This window comes from Megalops cyprinoides, chromosome 10 (genome assembly GCF_013368585.1).
Source record: "Megalops cyprinoides isolate fMegCyp1 chromosome 10, fMegCyp1.pri, whole genome shotgun sequence".
NCBI lineage: Eukaryota > Metazoa > Chordata > Actinopteri > Elopiformes > Megalopidae > Megalops > Megalops cyprinoides.
In genome coordinates this window covers 14,065,828-14,087,300 of record NC_050592.1, presented here as the reverse complement: position 1 = coordinate 14,087,300, position 21,473 = coordinate 14,065,828, and the positions used below count along the sequence as shown (strand labels likewise).

General features: G+C 43.9%; 1 protein-coding gene across 5 annotated transcripts; it reads right to left on the bottom strand.

The window, feature by feature from the left end:
• Positions 1-1,980: 1,980 nt before the first annotated feature.
• Positions 1,981-16,945, bottom strand: brd2b (bromodomain containing 2b). Of its 5 annotated transcripts, none has more exons than XM_036538338.1 (12): positions 16,656-16,945; positions 9,097-9,397; positions 8,753-8,890; positions 8,421-8,568; positions 7,548-7,738; positions 6,695-7,162; positions 5,137-5,265; positions 4,487-4,735; positions 3,954-4,201; positions 3,139-3,473; positions 2,575-2,703; positions 1,981-2,198 (listed from the first exon to the last, which is right to left on the bottom strand). In XM_036538338.1, the coding sequence occupies exons 2-12, from the start codon at positions 9,358-9,360 to the stop codon at positions 2,068-2,070; spliced, it is 2,430 nt and encodes an 809-aa protein (XP_036394231.1). In that variant the 5' UTR covers positions 9,361-9,397; positions 16,656-16,945; the 3' UTR covers positions 1,981-2,067. The 5 variants fall into 5 exon arrangements, with proteins under 5 accessions (XP_036394231.1, XP_036394233.1, XP_036394228.1 ...); XM_036538340.1 differs by having other exon boundaries at positions 9,097-9,394; XM_036538335.1 differs by lacking the exon at positions 16,656-16,945 and adding an exon at positions 15,075-16,643.
• Between the last annotated feature and the right edge of the window lie 4,528 nt (positions 16,946-21,473).

The window sequence follows — 21,473 nt, the reverse complement described above, 5'->3', positions numbered from 1 at the left end:
TCTGAAGCTCTCCAGGACAATATACTACAATATGTGCTGGAAGTCGCTCTGGATAAGAGCATCTGCTAAATGCATGTAATGTAATGTAATGCTAATGTATTTTGTTTGTTTGTTGTATTTTGAGTGCTCCACCTCGAGCCCCTTAATCCCAACCCCCATTCCCAATCCAGACACCAGAGGGCAGGTTCAAAGAACATCTGTCTTTAATATATACACTTCTCAGAAAGGTACGCCTGTGAGACGCAAAATCCTGACATTGCTCTGAGAATTTTGCCAGTTTCATATTGTTTTCTTAGAAAGTAAAACAAGAAAAGAAGAAACACACACCATGGTTTTTAAAGAAAAAAAATGTAAAAGAAACAAAATATGAGAAAAAGTAGTAACTCTTACTGGTAGAAACATGCAGCTCAAGTGTGCAACTGCAGAACTATTTACAGTAGTTTTGATAAAATGGTTATTTTGCGCTTTCACACCTTTCATCTGTACATCTCATTAATATTATCGTTATTCACCCCGACGCCTGTGTCAGCAGGGTCATCTGTTGGGCTGGAGTTCACTGTACATCACATAAAACATCTCACACCCTTAACAGAGACATAAATAAATTAAAATGAACACTCGTCCGAAAAAATCTTCACCTTTCTCATTTCTGTGTGAATGACGACAGTAATTCTGTACCTCACTCACTCTAATGGGTGCTTGTGTTTTTGACTTCACTGAAATTCCGCCAATGCCATTCTGGTCAATGAGTAGTCTCGTATCATTTTGTAATAAATTTGCCACTAAACCATGAATATTGCACGCTACCGCTTACGAGTCATGAACATGACTTGGATCAGAAAAATATGGAACAAAAATGCTCTGCTGCATAAAGAACTGCTCAAATCCCTGCTGGATATGGTGACCGCTGTGTTAGCTTCAAAGTATAGTCAAGGCCCTGTCCAAAATCTCTTTCACAATCCTGCGTTTAAGAACTGAGTAGAGTGGGAGAAACGTGGGAGCTCAAGGTTACTCTCCATGAACACTAACACCTTTCTGTACAGTTACATACTACAGAATGCTGAGAAATTGCAGCAGAGACAACTAAACTGCAACTTGAACACAAGTGTCTTAAAACCACAGGCTGCCAGTGGACAGTGCAGAGTTTGATGCATGTTATAATGCATCATAATGTAAGCATGTGCAGTGCTCTACGACAGTCGGAACCTCAAATGATATTGCTAATGATGTCATGTGCATGTGGTACTGGCTTAACCAATGGTAATTTGCAATATGCCTAAATGCACAATCAAAATGATTCTGTGTGGCCAATTATCATTGCTGCAGTAAGGTCAGAAATGAAAAGCAGCATTCCCTGCCTCTTTGCTAAATACACCCATCTGCTTTTTATAACACCTGCTTTGAACCTGCATGCACCTTCTCAAGCCTAGAACCGTTCAACTGAACCTATCCTGTGGTGCTCTGGGCTTCACATAGATGGCTGAGTTTCATAATAAACACACAGGTCAAGGTTTTGATTTAGAAAGGCCCAAGACTAAGTGAAGTAATCACGTAATATTCTTCCAGGGGAAGGTGTTAAGTAACAACCCAGAGCCATCGGTCAAACTGCAGACTAACCTTCCCATCTGGTCTGTGTGCAAAAACAGTGGAAAGGACCCAATCTGTGCACATACACACAGAATAAGTCCAGCACAGTTTCTTTTTACAGAAACACAGTCCTCCATCCCTCTCAGCTCTTTCATTCTTCTCTCCCTCTTTAAGGGATTTCCTTAAAATTCTTCTTTATAAAAGAAAAATAGTCTTCTGTTTACATATATTTACATGACACGAGAAAGAGAACAGGACAAGTGTCGTCAGTGGAAGGGCTTCCACTGTGCCTCTATGGCTCTCACTCGGCCCTGGAGAGATGGTCGTGCCTTATGCTTCCGAGAAACAAGTCTCTCTCTCTCTCTCTCTCTCTCTCTCTCACACGCTCACTGGGCTGGGGATGTGGCCCTGTCACTGAGTGTGTGGACAGCTCTCCGTCCTTCCATCTCTCTCCCCTGGGGCCCCTCCATAGCCGAGTCTTCACCCAGAGTCTGAGTCGCTGGTGTCTGAGGATGATGAAGAAGAGGAGGAGGAGGAAGAGTCCGAGCTGGAGCTGCTGGCGCTGAGGCGGGATACAACAGCGTGGGGTTCCACTCCGCTGGGCTTCTCCACTAAGAGTGAGAAACAGGGGAACAAGGGGTTACAGTATAGTACACAATGAACAATAACAAAGCATAAACATCCTGTTGGTTTAACATTGGTTTAACATATTGGAACACCAGAATGGTGCACAAAATCATGTCCAGAAGAACTCAACCTCATAAAAACAGGACTAGATTTTAGAAGATTTCAAACCAAAGCTTCAAAGGTGCCAGGTTATACTTGAGTGAGGAGTAGTGACTGAATGGGCTGTGTGTGCATGTGTGTTTCTCTCTCCCCCTTGGTCTTCTGCGATTTCTTGGCCGAGTTGAGGTCTGTGTGTGTGTGTGTGTGTGTGTGTGTGTGTGTGTGTGTGTGTGTGTGTGTGTGTGCGTCTGTCTCTCTCACCCTTGGTCTTCTGAGGTTTTTTGGCCGAGTTGAGCTGTCCACTGACGTCCTGCAGCCTTCTCTCCAGCTCTCTCTTCTTCTCCAGGGCCAGCTCCTCCCGGGACTTCCCACTGCCTGCCTTCTTCACCACTGCACCCACACAGACACACGGGGTTCAGCACAGGACAGCCGCCTCACTCAGCACCAACAGGCCAATGTGACAGCGCTTATTCTGATCAACTGCTGGCCTTCATTTCACAAACCCAAATGCTCTGGGCATAACTATACAGAACAAGCGTCTGTGCTTCACCGAGACCATCTGGAGCAATTCAGAAGGAAAATAACAAGGTTGCTCAATGCCATGCTGAAATGATTCCTAATGTTTAATGCCAGGACTGAAAAACTGGAAAACTCAAAATAATTTAAATGAATATATGCACTCTACAAATATGCTTATGACTAAATACCTAAGTGTAAATACCTAAGGAGAACTGCAGAACGGTGGAGGGATAGTACACTCACTCCCTGTGTGCATACGGGGTGTGGTGTGTGGGGAGGGGGGCGGCAGGGGTCGCGCTGGCTCACCGTACGGCTTGCGGGGCTTCTTCCGCAGGCAGGTCATGACGTAGCGCTCCAGCTCGCGCAGCGTGGACGGCTTGAGCGTCTCGAAGTCGATCTCGATCTCCTCGGGGTTGGAGTCGCGCAGCGAGGGCTCGCGGGACTGGATGATGTGCACCACGCGGCCCAGCTTCTCGCCCGGCAGCTTGTTGATGTCCAGGCTCAGCTGCCGCTTCTCGTCGTACGACATGGGCCGCCCCTCCTCCTCCTCCTCCGAGTCGTAGTGCGGGGGCAGGGAGGAGGGCGCCACGGGGATGAAGCGCGGCGCTGCCGGCGCCGACGACTGCGACTTCTTCTGGGACCTGTGGGCAGGGTGGGAGGGGGGGGTCAAAACTGGTACTTATTTTAGGCTGATATGCTGCTGGTTGCTATGGTTCTCATCACCAGAAGTATCTTCAACAAGTTTAGAAAAAAGCTATTCAGAAAAGGATTCATTGTATTTACCAAACTGTTTCTTTGCACATTAGCATTAGCCAATGTAGTGCAGCAATATTTACTGATGGAAGAGTAATGAGAGTACTGAGAGTACTGAGTAGAATTATTTGATGTTCCCTGAGGTTCGCTAAATCCAGATATACTGTGGCAGGCAGAGGCAGCTTCCATTACAAATACAGCCCACCCTCACAGTGGAGGGGGAAACGGTGCGTCAAAATTTACTCGCTGAGAGAAGTTAGACAGTCGACATGTTGAAAGCCTGTCAGCTGAAAACTGTCACAGAGGGAGAAACTGTCAGAAAGAGAAAGAGAGAAAGAAACAGAGAGACACAGAGGACGGGAACTGACTTGTTGTTCTTGCTGCTCTTCTTGCCAGCCCCTTTCTTGCCCTGCGTGGACGTGGGGGCGGCCCGGCTGGACTTGGTCTTGGGGATCTTGGCCGGCCTCTCCCCGTAGTCGCTTGCCACCCGACGGCCACCACCCTTGTGTTTCTCCGGCTTCCGTCTCTTCTTCTTCTCCTTCTTCTCCTTCCTCCTCTTGGGTTTGGAGATGGGGCCCTGAGACAGGGCAGCTAGCTGCTCATGCACTGCCCTCAGCTGGAAGGCAAGGGGAAAAGGGGAGGTCACTACATGCAGCGCAGTGGATGGTGTTTAAACAGTTAAGGGGGACAACAGTACTTAAGATTCCACAATGGCAATGTGTAAAGCATGTGTATAGACCTATGCCTGAGGGTTAGTCTTACTCAATATAGCTATCAGCACATAGGATCTGATGAAAATAAATGAAGATTCTGTACACTGGGAGCAGCGGTGTGAGTGTGTACAACAGGGCCTGGGCAGGCCAGCGTTGGCTGTTGAGGGGAGGGCACGGCATCAGTCTACCTGTGTACACACCTGGTCCTGCAGCTCCGCCAGCCGGTGCGCCCGCTCCTCCTCGCTGTCCGAGCTGGGGCTGCTCTCCGACTCGCTCTCGCTCTCGCTGCTGGGCTCGCTCTCCGAGGAAGAGGAGGAGGATGAAGAGGAGGAGGAGGAGTGCACCTCCGACATGCCCATCCCACCCCCCAACGACATGGGAGGGGCCTCCTCTACAGGCTCATCCGGCATCTTGGCAAAGCGGAACTCAAACACATCCTGGGGAGACACAAGCTGCAGTGAGGGAGGTTCAGCACAGACTACAATTCCCAGAATTCCCACAATAAGCTGAGGCCTACACTGGGAGTTGGACAGGATTCCAGCCATCTGAGAAACGGTTACAGGGTTCTTATTTAGATTCTTTTTAGGTGCAGTTTCAAATTTACAAGTGAAAGAAAGGGTGGAAATTTGGTGATACATCACCAACACAAAACTACACAGTGTATATCAAACAGGAGTAGTGGACTTTGTGCACGCTGCATTTATGCTGTGTGCTTAGGATCAGTGCATGTGCTAATAGGCTCAGTGACTCAGTAGTCTCTGTAGAGCTCTGTAGGGTTTGCTAACTGAGGACTCCTATAATGACACAGCATCTGTGTTATTAGTGTGTGTGAGCATACCTGCAGCTTGCGGGCCATGGCCACCACATCATGGTCTGGCGGGTTGTACTTGTAGCAGTTGGAGAACATGAGCCTGACGTCAGCAGCAAACTGCTGTGAGTCCCTGTACTCCCGACTGTCCATTTTCCTCTGAGGAGGGATGGAAAGGAAAGACAGAGACAGGGGGTTTAAACCATGCAGCACCTACTCAAGAACAAAGTTCACTTTGTTCATGTTTCCTGGATGTATGAGAAAAGCAGGAGAAACCTTAACATTCACTGCTGAGGACTGATGTACGGCCAGCTTGGTATGGACAAAGTGTTGGTATGAGAGGCTAGACAAATTGAGCTTGATACTCCTATCTTTACATGAAATTGACAGTTTTGCATTTAACAGGCACAACACCACAGAGGAAGTTTGATGCTGTTCCAGGAGTGGCCAGTAGGGGCAGTGTACAGCAGAGAGTGGCATCTGTCCTTATCAGGCCGGCCCGACTCATAAGCGAACTAAGTGCCTGCTTAGGGCCCCCATGGCCACCAGAGGGCCCCCAAGAGCGGTTGAAATGTTTTTTTTTGTGATTAATAATGGGTGTATTAGATTTACAGTAGGTGTGCAAATGATCAAGCATTGACAATAGTCAATAGTATTGGCGGCGCTGAGGGGGTGGGGGCCCCCGAATCAAATTCTGCTTAGGGCCCCATAAAGGCTTGGGCCGGCCCTGGTCCTTATTCTTGAGGTCTTCATGCAAATGCAGTGTTGTGAGTACAATATATACAGCAAGTCTCCCCAACACAACTGTGCTGAGGTTCCATAGGGTGTTTGGCATAATACAGCTTCAATGGCTACCCTTGGATACAGCTACGTGTAAAGCACCGTGGGGGTGCGGGACAGCATTAGCACTTTATTTATCTCCTCTGCAGATGTCCCTGTATATTGTTTCCATTTTCAATAGCATCCGTTTATACAGCTGGACATTGAGGCTTCATTCACACAGCACCTAAATGCAGCCGTGAGCTCCCCTTCCTCCGCTTCCTACGGTCCATTGAACACAGTACAGGTACAAGCGTGAGTCATAAATGCAGTACTCAGACCAAATCAAAGCAGGCAGCCAAAGTTCTGCTTTAATGCTAATAAGTTGGTGTGGCCCTGAAGCATAGTTAGCCTAATTCTTATGCAAATCTGGCATTAGCCACAAAAGACCCCTAGGTATTGCTTGTTATTTGGAACACGCGTAGGGATAAAGATGCTGTTTTCAATGTTTCAACGAAGTTGTAGTTTCCATGCTTATTACATGTTCATTGACTATGATAGCAAAAAAAAAACAAGCTGGCAGACATAGCTTGTAAATAAGTCCAGCTCTTTAAAGTCTTACACACGCATAAGCCTCCTCATCCAGTCAAATGTCTGCATGGGAACAAACTCACTACAGTTCCAAGACATAAGTGAGTGTACAAAGCCTTAATAAGCAACTGAGACTGAGTATTTTAAACAAGGGCAAAGCAAGACTACCCAGGACTGAGAGCTGCAGCTACCTGCTTATAAGCCAAGTGCCCTCCGCAGCCGTGCATCTGGCGGTTACCTTGATGGTGCTGAGGTCCATGGGGTGCTTGATGATGTCGTGGTAGTCGTGCAGGCCCAGGGCGGAGGCGTCCACGGGCTTGTAGAAGGGCCAGGCGTAGGCGGCGTGCTTCTTGGAGAGCAGCTCCTTCAGCACGCCGCTGCAGTAGCGCAGCTGCTGGCTCAGCTTGCCCCGCCGCGACGGCTGGTGCTGCTGCGAGTCGGGCAGGTCCTTCCGCGGCGGCTTGATGGGCCGGCCGCCCTCGCGCCGCCGCGCCGCCACCTTCCCCGGCAGCAGGGGCTGCAGGAGGACCGCGCCCCCCGCCCCGCCCCTCACCAGGCCCAGCCCGGGCTTGGGCTCCACCCCGAGGGACGAGAGGGTCAGCGGAGAGTCGCCCCCGCCGCCCACGCCCATCCGGACGCCCGGGGTCAGCGGGAAGGCCATGGTGGTGGGCGTGGTGGTGTCCGCCTTGCGCTTCACCCCCTTTTTCTGTGAGGGACAGACGAGGAGAATCCGCAGTATTACCATTAGCATTACCAACTGGACCAGGGTCAGTGGCACTACAAGCAGCAGTGACCGCAGAGGAAAGAACTCAGCAATGAAACTGACTGCCTCGGTCAGAAGACAATCTGAATAGCATTCCTATGGACACTGGGCAAAGCAAAGGTTGAACAGCAGGCTACTGCGGCTGTAGTGAAACCATCCTTAACATTGGCGTTAGCAGCAAGCTTCAGACTGGCTGCAGCAGGAAGGCAGATAAGCACGAGCAGCATGGGTGTACACAGATAGTGCAGCAGGGGCTAAAATTAGGCTGAAGTGACAGCTGTAGCCCGGGCAGCATCGGCACAGAGCAGCGCAGCGGTCAGGGCCTTACCTTGGCGGTTGGCTGTGTTGGGGGTAACCCCAGCAGAGTGGGGGCGTTGATGTTGGTGGAGGGTAGGCTCTTGGCCAGCAGGGTCTGTGGAGGGGTGGAGAGCAGCGAATCCGGCGTCTCAGGGGTGGGAGGGGAGTACACCGATTGGGACACCGCTGGGACTTGGTGAGCGGTTGTTATACCCCCTGACACTGCAAGAGAAAGCACTTCAGTATACACATTCACAGGCCGTGCACAATATTTCACTACACGTAGGCTTATCAAAATTCATCTTAACTCAAGACTTAACAGCAACCTACATTATTATTATTATACTGTATAGAAAAGTGTTCTTTAATAAAACAACAGTACAGATGCCTATAATGATGATAATATCTATAATGTCGACACATGCTTCCAGTTTGACACTTTCATATGTAATGCTAGTACACATAATGATAGAGAGTAATGATACAAAGTGTTTAATGTGAGATCTTCGGACAGTTTGCTCTTGACTGCTATAATTTAGACAACATTTAAAATCAAGCCAATCAAGCAAACCAAGCAGCATCAGCAGAGGCAGTTACACTGAACTGAACTGAGAATTCTAACTGCCTGCCTGAATTTCTGGAGTTTCTAGATTCTAACATCAGAGAATCTTGGAATACATAGCATAATTTACAGTCTGAGCTCTCCCAATGTTTTGGGACCACTTGTCCATCAATCAGAGAAGAGACCGTACAACTGCTTGTAGCCTTCATACATCTAAAGCATTGCCTGGCTGCACTTAACTAGCTAATCCAATAACTCCATGATAAAGGCATTGTTTTGCCACAAACATATTTTTCCATCTGAAACCCTGCTCTGCCTCAGTAATCTGACGCCAGAACTCACCATTTGCCTTACGGCCTTTTGCCGGCTTGCCCGGTTTTCCCCGCGGGGCAGGTGGGGGCAACTCGATCTCCTCCTGGGGCATCTGAGCCACCTTCTGCAGAAAGACCTTCTCCAGGGACTGAGCCATCAGCACGATGTCATCTGTGGGCTGAAAGAGAGAGGCAGGGAGAGAAAGAACAAAAGAGCCAGAATCAGTGAGAAAATGAGACAAGAAGAGTGAAAGAAGGAAATGTGAGAGGTGTGTATGAGTGTCTAGCCATACATAAACTAACACCACTGTTTATAGAGGAGCAAACACCTTCAATGACCAAAGCCGAGCAGTGAGGACACACCTTGTTGTAGATGTAGCAGTTGGTGAACATGGTGTTGAAGTCCTGCATGCACTCGCTGGCGCTGCGGTAGTAGTTGTTCTCCAGCCGTTTCTTGATGGTGCCCATGTCCATTGGCTGCTTGATGATCTTATGATAATCCTATGACATGAGCAGAAATAAGTCAGTATTAATGTCATGGAATTAAAACCTCTGTTTAAAAAAATACACATTCAAGCACACAGAGAGTTGCCTACAAACACACACACACACAGACACACACACACAGACACAGACACACACAAATGCTCCACAAAAAGGAGGCCTGAAAACCCACAGGGGCCATGCTGAGGACTGGAGGTGCTTACTGGCAGGTTGAGCCTGACAGCGTCCACGGGCTCGTGGAAGGGCCAGGCGAAGTGGTGGCGCCACAGGGCCTTGTTCATGGCCTTCTGCAAGAATTGCAGCTGGTTAGTCAGCCGCCCCTGCCGACTGGGGTCCTTCACTGGAGGCTGGGGCGGCGGGGGAGGCCCCGAGGGTGCAGCATGGGGCAGCGCCGGGCTCTCGAACCCCTCGAAGAGCAGTGATGGCTTGCGAATCCGCTTGCCTGGGCCGGACGCGGCCTGGTCCATCCCAGCTGGCACACCCACGCCCCCGCCCAGACAGCTGCTGCCATCCAACAGAGGCCAGGGAAATACCCGCAAGAAAGGCGGAGCACAAACAGACACCAAAAGGAGGAGAGATATGAAGGAATGGTTAGATGGAGGAAGAAAAATGAGAAATTATTTTGATTAACACCAGCATCTGCCACCATTCTTGCCTTTTATTGCAAAACATCTGTTTCTGCATTTCTGTGGAACATTGGTTAGCAATCTCTTGAGCAACTACATGTCATCTTACCACTGATAACAAAAATCATCAACGTTTAACACACACAGCGATTCACAGAAAATATTTTTGTTTGCTGTTCTTTTTAACATACAGGGCTGACATATGAGGGCTTTCTATTCATTTCTAGGACTATTTAGAACTTCTTGACATTGGAATGGTGAAAATAATACCAAACAACTAAGTCATTTAAAACATTTGCAGTACCAATTCATGGTACATCCTCTACAAACAAAAGAAACTTCTGGCTAGAGAAAGGAATTTTTAGCCTACAACAGTCTACTAGCTATCATTTATTCATTAAAGCATTCTTTAAAAGCCTTCTTTTACCTCACTGTTATGTTATTTTTATTTGCATGTTGCTGGGCCTCTAGGAAAAAATGTCAGCCTGTTTGAGGTTGTGAAATCCGCACCAGACATGTCACTTCTGTCAAGCAGCTTGGGCTGGCCGTTTCTATTCCTTCTTAAATCGGTGCAATATTATCATGAACGTTTTTTGTTCAGGTTTTCTGGATGTCTTTGCTTGAGGTGTGTATATTTTTTCCTAATACATGCTCACTATCTGATTAGACAGTCTCCTCATTTCACTTTCACAGGTTCTATCAAAATACTACCTTGGTTTGGTGGCAAAAGTGCTAAATAACTGGACTTTACTGAAGTGCTGGATAACTGTATACTTCCTGTTAAAGTGTTTTCTGTCTACAGACACTACACACATACACTGCACAGGTAGACTACTGATGTTTACTTTTTAGGAGGATAAAATATGTTGAAGCTAGGTGAGCTAGGATTTTCTGCTAGTCAACCTGAGGGCAGAGCCTTTAATGACAGTCACTGAGAATGTGTCAGTGAAACTGATGATTTATCAGTTGCTGGAAACTGCCGTTTCCATCATGCTTCTCTCCAGCTCCCCTGAAGGGGTGCAGTACCACTGGCTGTGTGTCAACATTTTGGTTCCACTTTACTGTACACCTCAGGAAAAATACTTCATAATAGCGTAAAAGTGTGGCAACAACTTGATATTGCCCCAAAATGTGTGCACTTTTCAAAGGAACAAAGAGGAAAACGATTACATACAAAGAGCTGCAGAATTCTACCAATGAGTATGGATTTAAATCTTTCCTTCGCTGAAGTGGACTATCTACACAACTCCGGAAAATGTAACAGAAAGACCCTATGGTCATCCCAATAGAAAAATACGCGTGAAAACAGCTCTTGGTAAAGTGGCTACTTTGGTCATAGTCTATAAATAGTCTACATAGTTGCTAAATGGTCAAAAGAGCTTGGAGTGCATCAGACCACCTGGAACTCACAGGTAATGCAAGCCCTGGCCACTACAGTCTACAATGACTTTAATATTACATGGAGGCTCTGAAACAAGGATACTGTGTTATCTCTCATTAGTGCTGTGCAAAGAAACCAGCAGACAGGGCTAACATAACAGCATTAGCAATGCTGAAAAGGCAAACCTAACAACTTCCAACAGCACAATCGTAAACACTTACACCAAAAGGCACGCTGTGAAAAAGTGTTAAGAAACAGGCGTCAGACATCCATATGATAATGTATCTTAAGATATGCAGCCACACAACAGCTGAACAAGAGAATGGAAAAAATACAGCACCTGCACACATTTTAGTGCCCATTTCCCTTTCATTCCCATGGCAACCACAGCCCTTTCCACTGACTGCCAGACTGGCATACCCATGGCAACCACCTCCCACCACCTCCTACAATAGGCCAGCCAGGGTCCAACAGTGCAATAGAGTTATCCATTGTAATCCAAGGCAACTGCCTTCTGTTGAGGGTCTCGCTTTTATAACACATACCTCATTAGCGCAACTGTAAGAATACAGTGCTGCTCTCCTCCCTCTTGACTGGAGATTGCCGTGAACTCTCTCTCACCCTCGAGCTCTGTGCACATGCATGTCCCACTGACATATAAAGGGAAGCCTAGATGCCGTCACCCAGCACCAAGCCAGCAAAGGCCCATGAAGCTATACTGCTTGTCCTAGAGCTGATGAGTTTCTATATGTATACACCTGTATGTTCAGTACATTATGATTCTTTTGGTGATGTCACGATTGCAGTTATCAATTAAGACTAACTTCTGATACTCTGAGACTACACTGTACTTCACTGACCCCACTTGGAAGGAAAAAAACAACATGATGGACTTGAAATTCCAATGCTGATATTCCACAGTACTTTTTGTTCCTTTTGATGTCAAGTTATTCTCTTCAGCCCACTCCAAGAATAACACTGGCTAATCATCTGAGCTTTACCAATACACAGTTCAGTGCATATCTGGGCTTCATTTCAGCATAAATATTGTCCCACCATCGACATGCTAGTAGTTGTTACACTAAAAGTAAAAATCACATCATGACTCACCTTGTCAACTTCAGCAGAAAAAAACACCTCAAACCACAGGTGACTGAATTTAGTAATGGGCAAGCAATGTTGAGGCTCTAGCCCTTACAGTAGTGTTTTACAGTAGCAAATTCAGTAGTACGTGAACCTTAACTACTTTACATGTATATTTTACAAATATGCGGAACAGGAACCTGCGACAAAGCAAGTACCACCACAGAACTCACTCTGCACCAGCTCGATCATGGCTGGGAATGGACCACAAGCCCTACCTGCTTTTCAGAAATACTGGGGTACAGAGCGATGACTGTGGAAAGGGGATCTGGATGGGAGCAGTGGACTTTGATGCAACTTGATTATTCTACAATTTGATCGGGTAACTACTGGCATTTACATAAAAAATATAAACGTGAGTGCCCACCCACAGTACATTTACATTTATTCATTTGGCAGACGCTTTTATCCAAAGCGACTTACAAGTGAGGTACGACACAAGCAAAAAAACCATACGGAACCATTAGAAGAACTCAGAAGAGCAGTAGAAACCACAGAGAACATGGGTAATAAAAGTGTGCATGTTTGGGCAGGGAAAACTTCAACATTCCATTAACACATTAATACCACTTCCCAAAGCCCATCTCCATTTTATTCAAAGCAGTTAACTTGTGAAAACAGGATTTCCATCAATAGTAATGCCCTGTCATATTTCAATTCAATGAAGGTACACTTCTTACATTTAAGACAAGAATGTCAAAGTAGCTTTAGACAAAATTGAACGTAAGTTAAATTCAAAGTTTTATTCAGTTGAACCTGATCATAATCTAAACAAATACAAAGCCTAAATTCACTGACATCTACAGTGGGATGGAAAAATACAAGGTTTAATATTACCTTTATTCACGAGCTGCTTATATATAGGCACAACAACAAATGAGCACTCCAAGAATCGATGTAATTTAAAATGGGGGTTGTAATTTTATGCCATTTATTTGATGTTACCACAGACAAAAATTAACATTCATGCATTAACTGCGGGGTATGCCATATACACAATGAAGGAACACTGTATAATAAACAATGATATTTATTTAAAAGGTTTTTTTATTGAGAAGATGGTAAAACTGAAGTAAAGTAGAAAATGTCCCTGGGGCTCGACTGACCCAGGTGATTTCTACTTACATACACAGGAAGAGACACTGCACAAACTGCACATCCTACACAAGCATATATATAGACTTACAAATGTTTGGGGAAAATAGTTGACTATAGGAAAAAGAAATTGGGAAGGTTTTGAAAAAGAAATTGGGAAGGTTTTAAGTGAGGTATTTGGCATTAAACTGAAAACTGCTGCATGTAAGCACCCAAAAGAAAAGTAGAGACTAACTTGGCTTTACATTAGCAAGTTGATGAAATAACTGAATTGTGTCATTTCGTGAACGTGAACACTGATTTCGCAGAAACATACCTGTTATTTACTTTCAAGTATAATTCCGTACGAGCGAAAACCATGCCCTGAGCCGTTTTCAAGGCCTTAGAAATCGACCGATGAGTAAAAGCATATACAGTGATAACCTCAAGACGTCGTACGTAGTAAAATCGTCTAGCTAAATTACAATACTATAATCCACGAAGTATCTTTCAAGATCAGTGCAACAAAGATTTTTTGCACAGATTAACTATTCAGTTAGCTACTTCCTTTTGTCATCCTTGTGAACTTTAAGTGGGAAGCAGTAATCCACAAAGAACTTCCTGTCCCGGCGTTGTCAGGCATGATCACAGTTGTTAGTCACACCACATGGCGACTGCACTGTATCTGTTTTGTAAACACAGCACACACGCAATCCTTAGATCACGGCCCAGTGCTACGACCAATTCCCGTAACAGAGGGATTCCACGCGAACGATCGCATGCTAAATTTATGGCGTCCAGACCAGCTGATAATTAAACTCCAGACCTTCACGTCCATTCTCATCTACACAACTACCAGGTGTACTGTGTGGCCCATATCCTCCCACAAAAGCCCCCCAGCACAAAGTAGATTATCCAGTAAATGAGGCGTACAAACCATACCTAACTAATTCAGTTATGTCCCAAACTTTGATCAATGCAGCTAACAGACACGATGCGTGTAGGGTCAGCCACGGCTACCTGCTCCACACTGCAGAGCGACATTTCACAGTGATAGAGCCCCCCAGCTGCTACATTCCAAGTCACCCCGGATAACGGCGTCTGCTAAACAGCACCACTTTCTAGTCAGCTAGGCAGCAGTGAATACTTTACAAACCCAATAAACAAGCTATAAACCCATTGCCGTTGAAGCTGGATGCAAAATTTGCCAGCATCGAATACGTCAGCCGACTAGCTTAAACGACACTTCAAGTGACTTCAAACTGATTGCCTGGCTACCTACAGAATATATATTCCGCTCGACTGTCAAGTTTCTATTAAGCATTAACTATTCGTAAAAGAAATTTACCTAAATACCAACTTAAGCTGTCGGTCTCACAGACAACATCTGGATTCACCGTTCATTTCTCCGGTTAGGACAACTAGTTAGCCAATGTTAGCTATGTCGAATAACAACGAGATTGCACTTACACTGACAGCATTTACAGGCAAATAATAAGTCAGAATAAAGGAAATGCAACTACTCGGACGAAGAATGCCAGTATCTATCCATGCTAACATTTGGCAGCTTGCTAGTTGCAACTCCACTATACGATGGGCGATATCTAGCTAGGAAAATGGCGGCGACGCAGTGACGATTTTGAGGGCGCGTACATTGCCGATTCAAAACAGTATAAGAGATGTAGCTAGCAAACGTTACACAATAAAACACGTCCTTGAAACCTATTGACAATCAGCAGTCATAGCACAAACGACACCTGGTCCAGGGCTGAGAGACACTGCCTGTCTGCCAAATACACGACTCACAGGACAAACGGCATGTTTATTCCAACAGGGTGGAAATTGTTAGCTACTGTACCAACTTAAAATACCCAGTCCCAGGGTTCGTTAACGATGCTCTTCAGTCAATAATACCAGTTCGTAACCCAAGCTTAACGTCAGTGGCTCCAAGAGGTACCTGTCAAGGTGCGGGTTTATGGCCGTCTCCATAAGGATGGATCCGGATTCTGTTAAAAGTCTTTTTCGAGTCCCTGTATCCCTTCCCTCTCCGCCAGTTCCTGTACTCTTCCTCTAGATCAGCCCGTCTGTGAAATGGCGCCGCTCTATATCCGCCCAACTCTTTTTAAGCTGCACAATTTCAGACACGCAATTCCCTTCACGTGTTTCCGACCCCACTTTTCATAGGACACCAAGACAGTCTATCAAGCTAACCACACCTCTCTTTGTATGACGCCACTCTTAGGTAATTCCTTTTACTCATCATAGGTATACTACTGTTGTCTGTCCAACAAAAAAAACATGTTGTCAAGAGCCAATAACATCATTGCACCTATGACAGAAGACCAAAGTGAATGTCTTTTTTTGCTAAACGGGACGCTCCCATTTCAGTTCAAGCCCACGATCTTTCTTCGAGCAAAGTTACGTCATTATGCAAGAATAAAGTCCTGATTGGCCTAGAGGTCCTGGCGCGGGCACAAGTTCTGGAAATGTCATTGGCTGGTGCAGCCGCTCATATGCGGAGTCAACTTTCTTGCCCGTTCCGATATTGTCCGACGCCAACAGCAACACTATTTATATCACATCAGTTAAAATGGCGTATTCTTTGCGGATACATTTTATGCATATTTAGACACTTAGCTAAATTATGCCCTCAAAAACGAGCTTCTAAATACTGTAATAACGTTACAATCTTGAGTATTCAATCTCAACGCCCAACGAACGCACTGCCAGCTATCTTGCTACCCTTGATAAACGTAGCCAACACACACCAGACATTTTAAATTTTAAAAACTCACTGGCGCTAACCTTCTTCCAATAAAGCTAACTGGTTTACTTGTAGGGTGGGTAAAATTAGCTGTAACGTCACGACAAAAAGTACACCAATCAGAGAATGACACACTTTCCTCGCCAAACAAAAATATAAATTGAAGCAAAGCATGCAATGAAGCAAGCGATGTAGCCAACGAATCCTGTCTGAATTAGGGAAGAACAACAACTAGCCCTAACTTCACTAGAAATGCGTATTTTTACGGACGGACCCTCGTTTTTTTTTCTTGCCTAGGCCTCACAAGCCTCAGACAAATTACGTCTTTCACCGACACAGCTAGCCAAGTCAGTTGCTCTATTCGAGATTTGCTTAAACGATTTAACGAGTTAACAGTATTATCAGCGACCGACCCACCCGTGAAAAAGTCCATCGTAAAAATAAGCAACTGGCTACATTTAATACATAAAACAAGCTAGTTTGAACTAACGTACATCCCGCCCCTTCCCTGTATTGTCTTTAAGAACTGCCCTTCTAACATGACCCAGACATGAACGAACTATATAACCAATAATAAATAATCGAGATGTGAACAAAAGTGAATAAATTACACATTCGCTCAAAAAACTAACCATTTATCCCTCTACCAAACTGATTATTAAATAACATTCATAAAACCTTTTAAGTTTCTTGATTTTAAAATTAAATATCCATTATTGTGATGTGAATTCCAAAATATAACAAATTAAAAGGTCCTCTTCCTCATCCGCATACTTTCTTTCTTGTAGTTGTCACTTTCTTCCACCGCATTTCCCCCAAAGATGTCCGCCGGTTTCCTCCCTTCGATCAGACAAAGTGGGGGAGGGGAGGTCACCTGACATGGCTATCTCGATTATCGTCAGCAAAGTCTTCAAGGAAAAGCCTGTTTCCGTTTAGAAGTCATCCATTTCTAAAAATGTACCATAAACTACATGTGCAATATTGCTGACCCAGTAGTTAGGAGGAAATAAAACAGAAATACTTGTCTAATAGTAGTTTCGTTGAACGCCGACATGTCAGCTCTTCGACACATCCATCGGTCCAATTGGACAGAAGAAGCTCACGTGACATGACTGAATTGGGGTTCGCCGTTCTGAGTTCTACCAAGCTTTCTGGCCACAGATAGAGCCTCTATTTATCTATCATAGATGCATGCGGCATGCCTACCAAAAACAAATATGCCGACATTTCTTTGTTAGTTTGTTTTTGTCTGTACATTCGTGGGTATTTTGTTTCCATTTGTTCTTACTTGATCGTCCATACTACAACTTTATGTGCCACCCGAAACAATGTTCATATAACCAATTCAGCAGCAGCAATTTGTTTTACAGTGTTAATTCGGCATGGATTTATGTCTAATGTAAATAGTAAATTATTGAATACATTTCCTTAAATATCCTTCTTGCATTGTAATTTCTTGAAAATGTTCAAGAAGTTCATGATAAAGTTCATGAAAAATATCTATTTTGACAGGTAGCAAGATGACACATAAAACCACCTTTTCAGCGCTTTTATAGACCACTTGTCCCATATTTTTCTTAAATATACAGTAACTGCTGTAACTGTTGTTCAGAAACGAACTTTTCAACACAGACATAACTAGCATGTCTTGCCAGGGCAAGGTCCTGTTTCCTCAGTTTTTCATAGTGGGTGTTGGTTAGCTGTGTAGGGAACTAATGAGGGGTTGTGTATAGAGTTAACAAACATGTATTAGGCCAGTTTGAAAGTCTCTCTTGTCTCTGAAAACAAAATGTGTTATCCTAGTATGTAAGTCCTCTAAAACAGGGTCCACTGAGTATCCTTTTACAGGACATAAACAGCTTTCATTCTGGCTGTTTGAGAGAGTAGCTCAGTTGGTTGCAATTAAATTACTCAGAAAGTTCTATCATGTTAACTCACCAGGGATGGTTGGACAGCAAAAAAACAAATGTTCCATGTGGTCAGTGGTGTGATTGCTGCCACCTGTCACTATCCCTTTAAAACCAACTGTGTCATCCATATCCTATCATATTATGGATATTTGCATAAATTGTGACAGTTACAAAGGCAATGTTACAGTGCATGTATCAGTGAAATGAATGGTGCATTTTGAAATGTCATTTTAGTTTGGATATACTGAATGTTATTGCAATGAATATAAACCACATCTTGGAATTGCATCCCAATCTTTTTGTCCATTTAGCACTGTGTTTTTGAAATGTACCTATTTAGGCCAACAGGTCATGAGAAGTCCTGTACTGCTTTCCTGCTGAGTGAATAACAGTCACATCTTATATACCCATATGGAAATGAAATATTTTGTGCTATATTGAGAAATATGTTGTTCATCCTAAGAATATTTGCAAATACAATTAAAATATATACATTCAAACCAGAAATACTGTATATTGCAATGGCAATGCCATTGGCAATATGGCAATAAAATGGCAATAATTCAAATATATTTAAAATATATTCTTTGAGCTGAAAAATATTCTCAAAAATATATTATCAATATTTTTTTTTCTGTGCATAAACCCAATTTTCTCCAGACTCATAGCCCTACTAAACCCCCACAAAATCTCATAAATTCTACTTGAATAACATTTACTGTACCTCTGCTTCAATAAGGGTTGCCAGGGAAGTTCACTCCATCACTACAACATTGTGAAAGAGGGTCATCCTCAACAACATCTCATTAAATACAAATAAACAACAGTGGTAGGCCTAGTTAATGAGTAATGAACAATCCATGCACAGTTTTACAGTTCTTTATATAATCATAAAAGGAAACATGCCACAGTCATTAAAGAGAAAGTCTTGAGCCACAATGTTCTCCACAATATATTAGTCTTTATGCTTGGGGGTCTTCATAAATTTAGTGTGTGAACAGACTAGTAATATTCACCTGAACGCTAGCTGTGGTAATAATACTTGCTTCCCCAAATTAATGTTATATAGCAACATAATCCAGCAAGCAATTGTGGAAGACTGTGAATATGGAATAATACAGTTTTATTCATACATACCATTCTCAGATAATTAAATAGCTGAGTTGTACATCATAGTATGGTGTATATTTTCTACAAATCACTTCAGTCTCTTCTATTCTGTTGTATAATCAAGGTAGAAAAGGCTTGGATCTATGCTCTATATTGCAAATCGCAGTGGGCTATAAATAGTAACTGCTATCAAAGACACTGGAATAATAACATGGTCTCTGTTGATTTTCAATCAGAAACGCCATCACACGGAACATTCAGGATTTAGGCTTTCTGTAAGTTTAGAAGACAATGATTGCCATAAGACAGCTGTCTGAAATACTGCAATCTGGTGGTACCATCTCTGGTCATAAAGATGAAACCCATATGCAGTGTGTGGAGCCAAGGCAGCATTTGTGTACCACCTGTATATCCACATGTTGTTCACTAAGAACGAGTATAGAACCTAGGTCCTTTACACTGCACATCTGCACCTGTCTGGTTGTATGACTGACAGTGAGAGGCCTCCCCAAAACCCGTATGACCGCAGACATACATGCATCATACCCTTCAAACAAATGAACCCAGCAAAGACCTCCAGGGGTTTGTGGGAAGGCTTTGCGTGATGTAGTTCTTCTACACTCAGCAGCTTATTCTGACAGGCGCCCAAACAGTAGGAATTACTGACTGCTGCAGAGAATATTCATTTTTTTGTGTCACCATGTTGCAGATTTCACTAGATGGCAGCAGATGTCAGCTTACTTCCCTTTCGACACATTCGATCTCGGCACATATTTTACATTCTAATTTCATTGGCCAACACACCAGCATCATCAGTAACTAGGACAAAAAAGACAGAGGAGGTTTTTTTCCTGAAAGAATGGGGATGCATATTCTTTGAAGAAGCAGATTAACACAACAAACAGTTGATGTTTTGAACTAAACATTCCACTCCAATTTTAAGTAAGTATCATAGGTCAGCTCCTGTTTCATACAACCATGGACCCCACGGGATCTTCCCAAAGTGATTTCATTTCCTCTCAGTGGATTCAATTCCTTGAAAACACGTGGGGCGGCAGTGCGGACGCTGTCCAGGGCACTGTGATTTTAGGATGTTCCTCACTTGATAAAAAAAGATGAAAGCAGCTGCTGTTGTGCAGTAACTTGCTTTCCTGCAGTGGAATGTAAGAAGTTGTTATAATCGACCAGTCAGAGAAAAGGTCTGTCTTCTTCTAAATGAGCAGCAGTGTGTACCAGGCAGTCCCCTGCTTTTTGTAATCATTTCTCGACAGGATGGAAAGAAATGGACTTCATTTGCCTCCCCAAAAGATATATTTTTGTTCAGGTTTAGAAAAGAGGGTAACCATCTCAAGCTTTGTGTAACTCGGTTTTAGAAAGAAGTAGAGCAACAATATGGTGTTTTAGCCCTGTACTACAGGGACAGTGGTTAAAATGATAGATGGGGCACAGATAGTTTATCTGAGTAGCAGGAATTGCTCCAATGAGAAATGAGAAGCAGAAACGGGTCAAATGTATGATCCTAAACTGTAACAAGTACTGCACTTTAGCTAAGCAGTGTCTCTTCGTTTTCATTTAAATTTTCCCACTCTGTGTATTTTGACATCTCTAGAGAACGTTTCTCAGAGTCTGTGGGAAAGAGACAAATAGCCTTTTTTAAAATTAATTTAACCACGTGTCTCCATTAGGTGTACCTGACACTGGGGGTTTGAAGATTCAGGACCAGGATGGTTCTGCTGCAGGCTGAACCAGATAGTTGGCCACACTACAAAGTAAAAGTAAAACCAGGAGAGATGGGACTTTCCAGCCACATGGCAGGTCAGTGCCAGCTGACACTATTATAGCACAGTTACCACACTGGCAAACACTCAGCCTCCCAGACAGAACACACACAACACACCAAGGGCATCCTGGGTTTTTTGTAGTGAAAGTATTTGGTTGGACATACCAAGCATTCATAAATGAGCCATTTAAGGAAATTCATGGTGCATATTTAATAAATAGAGCTAAAATACCTTCCTTTGGGTCCATTTTCAAATACTTAACAGAATTCTTGCAGAAAACTTCAAATAAATTTCAAGATACAATTAGTTGTGTTAGCTGAAGAACAAGAACAGGCCTACATTCCTGTTTATAGCACTGTTTATAACTCAGAAAGGCATTGTTTTGCCTACTGCATGCCAACATACTCAACAACATACTCATATAAAACATCACTACTGAGTGGTGGTGTCAGTTCAGTCCTCCATTAAAAGCCTTCATACATCATTTCTGGCGTTTAGTCTTTCACATAACTAAACAATACAATTTAAATTTAATGAGTACCCACAATGTGAAATGTGACATGCATTTTCCACATTTATAAGTAAAACTCAGACATGTTTTGTTTGAGCACCACTATATCTGCCATGTTGTGATGCAATGTCCTACATAAATACATTTAAATGGGTGTCCACACAAATAAATACACATACTCAGAAAGATATATACACATACACTGATTCATATGCAGTGTGTAAATTCAATCATGGAAGTCTTTATTTAGTTTGAGAAAAATGACACAACTCATCATAAA

Coding starts and splice junctions, on each gene's coding strand:
- brd2b (XM_036538335.1), bottom strand. CDS start 15,106: ATGGAGACGGCCATAAACCCGCACCTTGACAG. Junction 7,163..7,547: donor CAACACAGCCAACCGCCAAG/GTAAGGCCCTGA, acceptor TGTCCCTCACAG/AAAAAGGGGGTGAAGCGCAA. Junction 3,474..3,953: donor AAGAGCAGCAAGAACAACAA/GTCAGTTCCCGT, acceptor CCCTGCCCACAG/GTCCCAGAAGAAGTCGCAGT.